Source organism: Typopeltis vanoorti, chromosome 7, assembly GCF_054136105.1.
Source record: "Typopeltis vanoorti isolate ZY-2024b chromosome 7, IOZ_Tvanoo_1.0, whole genome shotgun sequence".
In the NCBI taxonomy this organism is placed as follows: domain Eukaryota; kingdom Metazoa; phylum Arthropoda; class Arachnida; order Uropygi; family Thelyphonidae; genus Typopeltis; species Typopeltis vanoorti.
In genome coordinates, this window is record NC_143555.1 from 84,478,971 (window position 1) to 84,492,888 (window position 13,918).

The window sequence follows — 13,918 nt, forward strand, 5'->3', positions numbered from 1 at the left end:
GAAATGGAGCTAGCTGAGAAATTAGATAAGTACCAGATCGATATAATAGTGATGAAACAAAAACACAAAAATTGGTGAGATCATTCTGAGCAATAAATACAAAATGTTATATTCAGGCAATGACAATCAAGGAAAAGGAGTAACCATAGTATTCAACACAAAATACGAGGCTAATCTTCTTGAATGGCAGGCAGTCTCAAGTAGAGTGATGTGGGCAAATATCAGAATGGGGAACCGGACAATGAGACTTATTTGTGCCTATAGTAGAGCCTTCACACAGAAGGCTCTACTATTGTAGAAGTGTAGGAATTTTTTGAGGCTCTAGAGAAAGCTACCGACACAATGAAAAAGGAAAAGTTGGTCCTTGTTGGGGTCTAAATAGAAGAGTAGGAAAAGATTGTCAGACTTTCAAAAATATTTTGGGAAAATTTGGAGAAAAGAGCAAAGCTAACAATAATGGCAAATGCTTGTTGGATTTCTGCTCAGGACATGGACTGGTTATTACTAACACCATGTTCCAACATAAAAATGTGCACAAATTCACATGGAGAGAAGAGGCAAGAAATCTCATTGACTATGTTATTGTTGATGGTGATGTTTTCTCCCTGGTGCAGGACACCAGAGTGTACAGAGGATTTGAAATTAGAAGCGATCACTATTTAGTCTCGAGCAGGATAAAACTGAATTTCATATTGAAAAGAATGACATGTAAGAAAGTTTTAAAGCGAATAAAAGTTGACCAGCTGTCAGATGGGAACTGTAAACTAAAATATACAAACATTATTCACGAAAAAATGAAAGAGTTTGAGAACAGGAATCAAACTTTGGAGATTCAGTGGCAAGCTCTGAAGAAAACTCTGATTGATTCAGCCAGAGAGGCATGTGGTGAGGCTGTCTGCAAAGACAGAAAAATCAGAACTCCTTGGTGGACACAGGAAGTTAAAGAGGCAGTGAAGGAAAAGAAGAAGAAAGCATATCAAAAGTTCCTTGCAAATAAGTGAGCTTGTGCTCTTAGAAAATACACAGACAATGCAAGAAAGCTAAACACTGTGTAAAACTAGCTAAACAAAAGTCGTGGGAGGACTTTGGAAAGAACATAGAAAATAAATATCAAGAAGATGGCAAAATATTCTGGAGGTTGTTGAAGAAATGGAGGAAACAATGTTGTAAAAGGAGTTAGAAATGATAAAGGTGACATGAAAACGGGAAAAAAAGATATCCTTGAAATATGGAGTAATTTCTTCGAAAAATTGCTAAATGAAACCAGCAGTGAGGACAGCACAGTGGTAAAAAATCCTAATTAGGCCTGCAGTCAGGAATACATATCCATACTTGAAGTAGAAAAAGCCATCAAAGGCTTGAAATGTGGAAAGGCAACAGGAGTAGATGATATTCGACCAGAAATGCTGAAGTATGGTGGTATAAAAGTCTCACAGTGGCTGCACTGCATAGTTCAGAAAGCCTGGACAGAGGGACGAATTCCCGATGATTGGCATAGAGCTGTAATAGTACCCATATATAAAAAGGGAAATAAAACTGAATGTGAGAATTACAGAGTTATTTCCCTACTGAGTGTTCCTGGAAAGATCTATGCAAGTATACTTGAGAAACGGGTGAGAAGAATTGTTTAAGAAAAGCTTGGTGCAGAACAAGCTGGATTCAGGCCAAATAGTGGCTGTCAGGATCAGAACTTCACTTTACGACAATTAGTTGAGAAAGCATGGGAATATAACAAGGATCTGTATTTAAGTTTTGTCGATCTGTTAAAGGCATACGACACGGTGCCAAGAGAGAAGCTATTCAATACGCTACAGTTATATGCTGTCAATGGGACATTATATCAAGCAATACTTAGTCTTTATTTGAGATGCAAGTCAGCAGTTAGAATTGAAGGAAGTACAGGAAGATGGTTTAATGTTAAATCTGTTGTGAGACAAGAATGTACATTATCCCCTCTGTTATTCATTATCTATATGGATCACATTATGAAGTAAAGTGGTATTAAACATGATATCAGAATTGGAGGTGTTAATATCATCTCTTTGCTTTATGCGGATGATGTTATACTTCTAAATATTTCTGCTACAAGTCTGCAAGATTCCCTGAGTAAATTGAATAACTGCTGTAATAGATATGGTATGAAGGTCAGCAATAAAAAGACAAAGACAACAAAAATAGGTAGAATTGTTGAAACTGTCAACTGTGTTTTGAATGGAGAACCTGTGGAACAAGTAAAACATTTCCACTAATTTGGTACAATTTTTAGCGAAGATGTTAAATTAAATATGGAAATAGACAACAGAATCAACAAAGCTGATATGGTAGGAAGTCATTTGAATAAATTCATATGGAATAAGAGAGAAATTAGGTGGAACACTAAATTAGCTGTATACAAGACAGTGTTCAAACCAGTTTTAACTTATGGATCTGAAAGGTGGGTCAGAAGTAAAACATTTGACCAAAGACTAGAGACCACAGATATGAGAGTCCTGAGAAAGATTAGAGGCATAAACAGATGGCATCAATGGCAATATCATATTAAAAATGAGGATATTAGGAAAGAACTTGACATTGTCAGCATCCAGGAATACGTTAGCGGAGCTAATCTCAGGTGTTATGGTCACTTGAAAAATGGGCGAGGAAAGATTAGCAAAACGAGTTTTCTCTGACAGGTTGGCAGAAAAACAACCCAGAGGAAGACCAAGATATAGGTGGATTGATACGGTACAAAGTGCCTTAGACGATAGAAATATAAGACCTGATAATGTTGGAGTCTTGACAAGTAACAGATTGATTTGGAAAAAAATTGTAGATAGGATGTTAGTAATGATGTAAATTTTTCATGTAGTACTGTCACATCCTGTACACCCCTTGAGGGTACATGTCCGGAATTTGATGATGATGATGATTAATAATTATTATAACTATTTAAAATGAAGTTCATTGTATTGTTTTCACTATTCATTTGAGCTCATTTTAGTGTTTGGATTTTTAGAGGAGTATGTACATTAAGAATACACTAAATGAAGGTGTTATAGCAAAACGTTTGGGGAGCTCTTGTGTTATAATATCTCTCTCTCTAATCTGAGCTAAAATCCAAATATTGTACTTTCTCTCTAGAATGGTAATTCTAGATAGAAATTGGTCTGGTGTTTGATAAAATGAATCTATTTCTTCCTCTGTGTGACCTGTTGATCAATTTTTTAGTCAAAGTCCATGTTTCACTTCCATATGTCTTATATTCCAACTCTTTGGTACTCTGTCAAAGAGATGAAATAGACTGGTTCACCATCTACTTTCAGAACTTATACTGGTATCTCATCTTCACCTGATGTCTTTCCATTATTCATGCTACCCATTGCATACTGAACTTCTTTTAAAACATCGGACCATATTTCTTTTTCTTCAATTTAGTGTATTGCATTTTTATTTTTCCAAACTAGTTTAAGTTTTGGAAATCATATAATTTGGCACAGTAGGATTCTATTCTTTTTATGATCTGTTGTATTTAATTAGTACTCTATTTTTATCTTTGCGTTATTAATCTATTGTAATTTTGATGTTCCTTGTTCTGAAGTTTCTAATTTCTTGTGTCATCCTTTTCTTTATTGTTTTACATCGCTCTGAGAATTCTATTCTACTTACCTTGTCTAGATCTATTTTCATTTCTCTTCGCTTTCTGAAAAGATTTAAGATAGAAGTGGATGAATTTTTTTAGGCTTTAGAGAAAGCAACTGACACAATGTAAAAAGAAAAGTATGTCCTTAATAGTAGAGTAGGGAATGATTGTCAGACATACAGAAATATTTTGGGAAAATATGGAGAAAAGTGCAAAGCTAATAATAATGACAAATACCTGTTAAATTTCTGCTCAGGACATGGACTAGGTTATTACTAATACAATGTTCCAACATAAAAATGTGCATAAATTCACAGAGAGGAGAGGCAAGGAATAAGAAATGTTGTTTTCTCACTGGTGCGGGACACTAGAGTGTACAAAGGATTTGAAATTGAGTGATCACCATTTAGTCTTGAGTAGGATAAAATTTAATTTTATATTGAAAAGAATAGCATGTAAGAAAGTTTTAAAGCAAATAAAAGTTAAGCAGCTCTCAAATGTGAACTGTAGACTAAAATACACAAACATTATTCAAGAAAAAATGAAAGAGTTTTATAACTGAAACCAAACCTTGGAGATTCGGTGTCAAGCCCTGAAGAAAACATTGATTAATTCAGCCAGAGAGGCATGTGATGAGGTTGTCTGCAAGGATAGAAAAATCAGAACCAAGCTATTGAAAATTCTCAAGAAACACAAAATCCAAACCAGTCAAAGACAGTAAACCCAAGTTGGTTTACTGTCTTTGACTGCATATCCCAAAGATACTGCACTCTCATTAATGATGATAGAACCAAAGACTCAAAATTTTTTTCAGTGACTTTCCAGAAGAAAAGCTTTGATAGAAGATCTGTTATCAGACTTGTTCCATCCACAGTAATTGCAGTGTCCCATATTATGGGCAAGTAGAAAAATTCATAGAACAGCATATAGAGGAGCATGTGAAAAGCACCTCATATGGAGGATCCAGAAACTTAGCTCCATCCAGTCATGTACTAAATTCTGGAGATCCAATTGACAACCATTCTATTTGACAGTAGTAAAGTGAGACAAATCAGAGATCTTGCCATTGACGTAGTAAGATTGAAAGAAAGATGTTAGAATTTACTCAAATAATCCTTGACCATCTAAATATAAACTACGGCTAAAACCAATATTCCCTCTAATTTTGGTTCAAGTGCACATGAAAAACATTTTGTGCACAAATTTCCAGGCTCAAACTCAATGTGTGCACTATGTAATATCTTTCATGTTAACGATTCCCTGTTTTTAGCTATAAGCGGTAAATTTGAAAGCACTATATTCATTTTTTTAAATTCAATTAGCTATAGTACGCCCACAGAGTCGAGACCCTTCGACACTGATGTGCATGTCACAAAAAGGAGAATCCATTCCGATAATAGGCTAATCAATCCGTTTTCTGGGATGAGTTGTTTATTATTACATGTCAGAAAATTAACTTATCTTTTATGATCATTGTAGTTTTTAAATGGTAACTATTTTGCTTGTATAACAGTTGGAAAATTTTTATCTATAAAGCATGTTATTTCGAGTGTTGGCGATCAATTCGTACGTTCTTCATTTCTTTCTCCCCTTCAGCATCAATGGACTATTCTTGGCACCAAGCCAAGCAAGCTCTACAAAGTGTGGGCATACTATACAAAAATCCATTACCGTTTTCATGAGTTCAAGTGACTGTACTGTCTAGACAGTAAAGACTAAACAAATATCTTTTGCAACTTACTGACATCATTGTCAGTTTTCCCAAACAGCACAGGCTGAAAGTAACTAATTAGAGTGTATTTAAGTTGCATGAGTTAAAGTAACATAAAACTGGAGACATTGGAGAAATTACTAAATAAAATAAGTGACAAATATGATTTATCACATAATTTATTTTTATAGTACATTCAAAAATTATTGACTGTAAATTAGAAATTATAAAAGCAAAAATTTTGTGTATATGGTTACTAGGCATGTGCACTTCCTGTTTGACCAATGTGCATTCACATATACACTATCTACCAATAACTGTCCAGACACTTTAGCAATTTATGACTGATACCAGCAGGCGAACCCTAATATCGGGTATGTCCACCTTCGGCTTTGATCACCTACTGCACCCTTTGAGGAAGGCTTTCCAGAGTTCAGCGACAGATCGAGGATATGCTGCTCTGGACCGCAATCATTGTTCCAATTCATCCTAGAGGTGTTCAATGGGGGTTGAGGTCGAGACTTTGCACAGGCCAAGGCAGTCATTTAACACCTATCTCTTCATACTATTCCATAACAGCTGCAGCTTTGTGGCATGGGGCATTGTTCTCTTGATAGTAACATGGGTCCGTTCCATAAAAACTCCAGTGTAGGCAGCAACTGATTATCCAGAATATCAAGGTACTGAGTTGCCTTCATGTAACAATGGACAATGACCAGAGGTCCCACTCCAAACCAGCTGAATGCACACCACACCATTACTCCTCAACCACAACTTTACTGTGGGTACAACAGACTGTGGTAGCAAGTGTGTTCACCAGGCTGCCTCCACAAACTGGAAATGGTGAACCTTAATTCATCACTCCAGAGGACCCCATTTTCCCCTGTTCAATTGTCCAGTTCACATGCACTTTGCACCAGGCCAGAAGAGCTGCCTCGTTCGTTGTTGTAATGTTTGGCTTGCGTGCTCTTCCATGGAAACCCAGTAAATGGAGTTCTTTTCGGTACTTTTGTTAGTGGTGTTATGGAACTCATTATAGATGGTCTTTGCCATTTGTAGCCGGTTTTTGCATGCAACCCATTTTAATACCCTCTTGTCCCTGTCAGTCATTTTCGGCGGCCACCCTTGGTGTTTTCCTGCACTTAGAGATGCCAGAACGTCTTCATTTGTTGATTACATCACCAACCGTTGATTTTGTTGTTGAACGGCAATGACACGTATGAACACGCCACCAATGACATCTCTCTCTCTCGAAGTCACTGAGTTCACGTCGTGTGTTGCCATGCCACCCGTATTCAACTGCTAAGATGAAATACTGCTTCCTAGTATCTGTAAATTGGTTTTATGTTATTAACAAACCTGGAATGTTCCATAACTTCAAATAAAAGGAATGTCTGGACAATTATTGGTAGATACTGTATATGTGTGTGTGTGTGTGCGTGCGCACGTGCATGGCATGTGGTGTCATACATATATATATATATACTGTACGTCTACACATGTGAGACTCTTTGACATTTCTGCGCATGCCAGAAGAAGGAGAATCCACTCCGATATTAGGGTAATCAATGCATTTCGTGGGATGAGTGTTTATTAATATACATTGGAAAATTAGCTTTTCTTTTATGAAAATTCCAGTTCTTAAAGTGGTAACTATTTTGCTTGTACAACAGTTGGAAAATTTACATATAAAGCACGTGATTTTGCATGTTGGTGACCAATTTGTACATCCTTTATTTCTTTCTCCCCTTCACCATGAATTGACTATTCTTGACAGATTGCCAAGCTCAGTTCTATGAAGTATGGGCATACAATGTATGTGTGTGTGTGCATAGTTATACACAGTGGCGAGCTATAAGGGGCTCACAGGAGCCCTTTGTTAAATTTTTCTCAAATTTGAGAGCCCCTTGTTTTTCTTGTTTACTTTTTTATTTAAAAAAAAAATGATTGAAACATTAAGTGACAAACTCATACAGTAGCCTAACAAAAATTAGTCTATTCGGCAGTGTATAGATTATTTGGAATTATTGTTTCAATTCCTCTATAACAAATGCGCCCAAGTTTGAAAATAAAATAAGCACATGCGCTATCTTTACCCTTCTCCATTCTGTTAGCCAATCGTATGGTAAAACCAGTAGCCAATCAAATGTTTTATAAAAGATTATAAAAGATTTCATTCTTATTATATTTTGATAGCTAAAAATGCTTTTCTTATGTAAGATAAATTAACACAGTTGAATGTGTGCAAATATTTCATGTTTTGATCATGAAATATTTGTTTAAAAATTATAGTCTTTAGAGGTTGATTGTTCTCTCATACGTTTTGATTGGAATTTGTACACAAGCTGTATTAATAAAAGTTTTTGTATGAAATACGGCTTCTTTTTTTTTTTTTTTTTGCTCAACGATGCGAGCCCTTTGTTTAAATTTCCATAGCTCACCATTGGTTATACATGAGCATAAAAGATTCAATATGACATTATTTGCACAATTAATGAGACTTCATGAAGATTTGTTATAATATTCAAGTCAAAAAATATATAACAGCATCATCGAATCCACTTACCAAAGTCCAATTTTCTAACGGGCACTTAGCACCTGCTTCACTCTCATTCCAAGTACAAGCAACTGTAAGCACTTGCTCATTTAAGGTATCAAAAATCAATAAATGAAATAAAAATAACTTAATGAATTATGTATTAGATTTCATTATTATTTAATGATTATTATTTTTTTAATAATAATACGATCTAATGCATAATTCATCAATTACTTTTTTTGTACTCCACACAATCTGTCCAAAAAAGAACCTGAACTTTTGATAGAAAATAAAACACAGGCCAATTATAATAATTCAAATCATTTATCTCAATCGATATACTCTCCCTCAGCTTCGATACAGAGTTTGGCATGGTCAATTAATTCATTAAATGAGTTTTTTATATCAGTTTTTGGGATACTATTGAGGGTCATGTTGAGTTACTGCAGCTTGAACATTTTCAATGGTGTCGTATCGCTTTCCTTTCATCGGCAAATGAAGTTGGGGGAAGAGAAAGAAGTTACAGGGCGCTAAATCAGGTGAATACGGCAAGTGATCCAACACACAAACTCAGCTTTTGTTCAAAAACTGTCTCATAATGTTCGAACGATGAGATGGTGCATTATTGTGCAAAAGTGACCAGCTGCCTGCATTACGATATTCATGCCGTAAGCGACGAATTCTCGCTATCAATCGCTTCAAAACTTCGAGATAAAACTCACCATTGACGTTTGGACAGGCAGAACGAATTCTTTGTGGATAATGCCCTTGAAATCATAGAAACAAATCAGCATTGTCTTTACTTTTGACTTCTCCAAGAGACTTTTTTTTGTATGGCTTCTTCTGGAGGTCTCCACTCAGCACTCTAGTGCTTTGTTTTGGACTCATGCTCAAAACACCACGTTTCATCACTAGTAATGATCGTTTCAAGGAAATTTGAGTCCCTACGAGTGGTTTTAATGAAATCCTTGCAGTGTTCAATTCGATACATTTTTTGGTCGTCAGACAACTTGTGGAGAACAAATCACGAATTCAATTTACAAAGGCCCAACCTCTCAGTCAAAATATTGGGGAAAAGTTGATTTTGGAATCCCCCAATTCATCTTCGATCAATCTCATGGACGATTTCAGGTTTTCTTTGATGAAATCACGTACTTTTTGGATGTTAACTTCACTCAGTCCAGTTTTTGGATGGCCCGGGCATCTCACAACCACTTTGAAATTGCTTAAACTACTCATAAACTTGAGTACAGGATAAGCATTAATCACCGTATGCTTTTTGAAGCATTTGCTGTGTTTCGGTAAACTTTTACCAAGTTTAACACAAAAGTTAATCGCAGCTCTCTGTTTGAAACTCATTTTCTGACTGTTCGTCAAAACACACTGTCACTCTTGGCACTATAACTCAGCTTCTAATGAAACAAATGTCATAAACAGTTGACACAACACTAACAAAGGTTGCCACTTTCGATAACAAAAAGATACAGCTTTTTGTTTTTGGACAGAGGGTGTATTTCTTTAATGGTGTCTTTCAATCTCATGTTACATATTTTTGTTGACTAGAATGCTGTGGTTAAGCACCATAAATACAAATTCACAATGCAACTACTGCCTGTATGCTTTGCTATAAAAACTGGCATGTTGTTGCTGGAATCTAAGTTTTACTGCCTACTTCTATAATCCTTTTTTGGGGGTCAAAAACAATGTATTCGTTTTTTTTTTTTTCTTTTTGTCAAATAACTAATAGGATATAACACACAAAAAGACCAAATAAAAACAAAAAATACCTCATAATAAGCTTTTTTTATTTCTTTCTGTTCAGCACTTGGAGATATTCCAAGAATATCATAGTAGTCTCTTTTCTTGAAATGTTTTGGTGTATTATGAAAGTTTTGACACTGGATGATGCCAACTAAAGAATATTTGAAAGAACTTCCTGGAAAAGAAAAAAAAGTGAAATATTCATATAAAAATAATCCAGTAAGAAGGAATTAAAAGAATTATGGTGAGAAATGAAGAATGTACATTAACGTCTTTATTTTCTTGATAAAATGATATGTATTATTAAACTTCATCCCCTTAAGCTGCTCTCATAGCCTTAGTTGCTTCAGCTGTAATCCCAAATATACATTTTAAAATGCCAAGTAGAATCCCATAAAGTTAGCTACAATTGTGCACGTTAATAATCATTTAAATAAGAATTACATATTATAAGAAATAGAAAATGCAATCAATAACCTTCCTTCGTGGTTACACGGTGATCAGAATTCATTGCAAAAATAATGGAAACAGCTACCACGTTAGAGAAAAAGAAATTTGCATTAAACTGAAGTTTTTCTCTAACATGGTAGTTGTTTCCATAATATTTGCAATGAACAATCAATAACTGAATATTCGGCCTACTTAATTTTAGAACTAGAAACTTTTTTATACTTAGATTTAGTAACTTTTTTTCTTGTTATCAGCATATCTTACACTTTTCTAATTAGTTAGAAAATGAAAAATACTTTTTGCAATTTAGTAACCATTCTTTTTCACTCTTTGAAAATAAATAATTTTAAAATTCAAAACACTGCAATTGATATTTTTAAATTAAATTATTTTTTTAAAATTAAATTTTAAAAATATATATGTGTGTGTGTGGTTCTTGGGCAGCTGGATGATAAGACATTTGGGCAACAGCCAACTAGGTGATAGGACAAATGAGTGACAGCTAACCAGAGTAGCTGAGTAGCACCCCCTCCCCTTCCAATACATCTCCTATCATCTGCAACCTACTTTTAAAGCTTGATGACAAAAAATTGAACTGCACGATCAAAATAAAGGAATACTTGGTTTCTACCTGAACATCTGAATTGTTATTAGACCAGCTGAATAATGAAAACAATGATATAATTTTATGAGACTTGAGGATGTTGTTGATTATGTAGCAAAACTTATATACATGAATGCCATGCACGTGGTAGAAGAGCACTTCCATCTCAATACTCAACTGAGATGGGAATATGTATGAAAGAACAATGAAGTCAGAACTAATAACACAGTACAAGGCTGGCACAACAAATTTCACAAAATGGTGAACAAGAGGAGAATGTTGATGTTTTCATTGCTGGACAAAATATGGAAGGAAAAGCATGACCCTGAGATATTTAAGGTTAAAACTAGCCATAGAAACATAAGGCAGAATCTATGCAAGAAATGAAGGAATAAAGAATATGGCTGCACAGTATCCAGAATTCAAAGATTGGTCAGATTCTACTCTACCTAAAGAGTTTGAGGTATAATTTTGTTCTATCTGCATAACAAGGTTCATTTCATTTTATGTGTTATGAATAATTTTTAAACATGGACCTAAATGAAAATTTTATAATTATCTAATGTTCTTTTTATTACATAATATTTTATTTTGTATGCAAGATTTTCTTCTTAAACTTGGACGTAAACTAGACATTTTATAATTACTTTATTCTTCTTTCATCAGAAGAAGTTTATGTGTAAGAAAGTCTTTTTAAACTTTTACTGGGTTGTCATCCGGTTGTCTTATTGCCCAGATGGCTGCCATCTATCTGCCCTGTCACTTAGTTGACCGTAAACCAATTGTCACCAGATCATATATATATGTTTCTCTTTAATTTTTTAATTATCTCTTTTATATTTTTTTCTCAAATCTGAATGCCAGAATCTAAGTGGGTATTAATTATGAGCAAGTGCTATTAAGTAAAATGCATTATGACTACATCGTATCTATTTTTATATCACACCTTTTGCTCCCTAAAACTATTTGATGAATTGCAATTGTAGAAGTTCCTTATCAAAATAATATTTCAATTTTGAGATTAATTTTTTTTTTTAGAGTATGCAGGAGTTTAGCTCACTGATTAATAATACAAGTGAAGAGATATTTTTCATGCTAAAGCATTATTTTTAATTTTTAATAACTTTAATGAGATATGACCTTAAAACTTAAAAAAACTTAATAAAAATTAAAAGTAATGTAACAGATAAGCTTAGGTGTTGATGGTTATTCATGACATTTTTCACAGTATTAACAACACCGCACATACTTTTATTACAAAGATGTTTTATTAACGCTTATATTTAGCTGATTTTCAACTCAGCATCATCAGAGCACAACACACTTGTATACGCATGTTAAACAAAAAAAGTGAGTGAGTGAAACAATGTCACAATATATATATTGTGACATTGTTTCACTCACTCACTGTCGCGTATACAAACATGTTGTGCTCTGATGATGCTGAGTTGAAAATCATCATCAGAGCACAACACACTTGTATACGCGTGTTAAACAAAAAAGTGAGTGAAACAATGTCACAATATATATATATATATCGTGACATTGTTTCACTCACTCACTGTCGCGTAAACAAGTGTGTTGTGCTCTGATGATGCCGAGTTGAAAATCAGCGAAATATAAGCGTTAATAAAACATCTTTGTGATAAAAGTGTGTGCGGTGTTGTTAATACTGTGAAAAATAAGTCATGATTAAAAGTAATGCTTCGGCATAATAAATGTCTCTATGTCTTGTCTTGTCAGATGTCATCTCCTTCCAGGAGGTTGATTACCATGAGCTTCCACCACGTATGGTTTTGTGCTTCTCTTTTGCATTCTTCATAGGACAAAAAGTTCCAGTCATTAATATTCCCCATCCAATCTGTTCTTTGTCTTCCTTTTCTTCTTTTTCCTTGTATCATTCCTTCTAGAAGTGTTTTTTGTAGGGATTCATGCCTTAGTATGTGACCAAGGTAGGTGGTTATCCTTTTCTTAATGGTTTTCAACAGATTCCTATCTTCTCAAATCATCTCTAATATTAAGTATAATTTCTGGGAAATTCCCATGCTACTCCTCTAAAACACTATTAATATAATTAATGGCTATTTTAGCCTGTTTTTGTTTAGGAGTGTCCCTTATATTTAATACAATGGCTAACATAACTCAAAAGGGGTATATATATATATATATATATATATATATATATATATAATTTAGGACATTACGGGCGAGTGTAGAAGGCAATTATGGCAGAATAAAAAATGTTGAAAAATTATGTACATACCTTGATTTTGGTTTAAAGATGCCTTCTAAATCCAAGCTCTTGTGGAAAGGGGGGGGGGGGAGAGAGAGGGAAAGAACATGGGGATGTACTTGGGACACGGGAAATAAGTTTGGGAACCCGGGTTACAATTAATAATATATATATATATTATTTTGTTGTGGGGAGAGGGGGGAGAAGGAAGGGGAAGGGTATCCTTATGTGGAAACTGGGGCAAGGGTTTACGGGGTGTGGACCGTTTCGGTCATCGTCTGACCATCGTCGGAACTTTGTGGGAATGACTGTAGGGCTATGTCAAGGCTGCAAGATGTATCTGCCAAATTTGGGCATTTGTTGTCGCTAAATGGCCGGAGGCGTGGCTTAATTTGTAAGTTTTGGAATGTCCAACATTCGGAAATTAGGTAGGGGCGGTGGACGTTGATAGAATTACCATCACATTTTATGGCAATAGTTTTGGATATTCTAAGCATCGTTTCGTTTTCTTGTTTGTCAATGATTATGGCTTTGTCAATTTGGGGAATGTGTTTTAGTTCAAGGGCGTGAGCTGCAATTTCAGTCTTCCCTGTATTCTGTGGTTTGTTTTTCTTTTTGATGTTGCGATGTTTTTTCGTGTTCAGATATTCTGGAATGGGAATATTGCAATCCCTGAAGTGCTCTTGTAGTCTAGTCCATAACGACCTAATTGTAGAGCCCGTGTAGATGACGTCAGAGTCTTTTTTGACAAGGAAATTTGTAGACTATGTTGTGGTGTTCGAATAATTCTTTATGAGTGAGAGATTTAGTAGGTTTTAGGAGAGTTCTTAATTTATGGTTTGTGGTGAATACTAGCTTATAGTTCGTGTTTTTGAAAATGTATTTGTAAGCCTTGTATGTGTTTTGGATGTATGGCAATTTGATGACCATGTGTGTCGGGAAGTCTGCTTTTGTTGTATTATTGTTAAGACGGCATTTTGCCGTAAAGTTCGCGTAATTTA

General features: G+C 34.8%; 1 protein-coding gene across 1 annotated transcript in view; it reads right to left on the reverse strand.

The window, feature by feature from the left end:
- LOC150104823 (dnaJ homolog l(2)tid, mitochondrial-like) overlaps positions 1-13,918 on the reverse strand; it is a 156,185-nt gene that overhangs the window by 115,725 nt on the left and 26,542 nt on the right. The window contains exon 2 of the mRNA XM_090395999.1: positions 9,657-9,805. Coding sequence (XP_090252125.1) covers positions 9,657-9,805 — 149 coding nt within the window. The remainder of the gene's footprint in view (positions 1-9,656; positions 9,806-13,918) is intronic.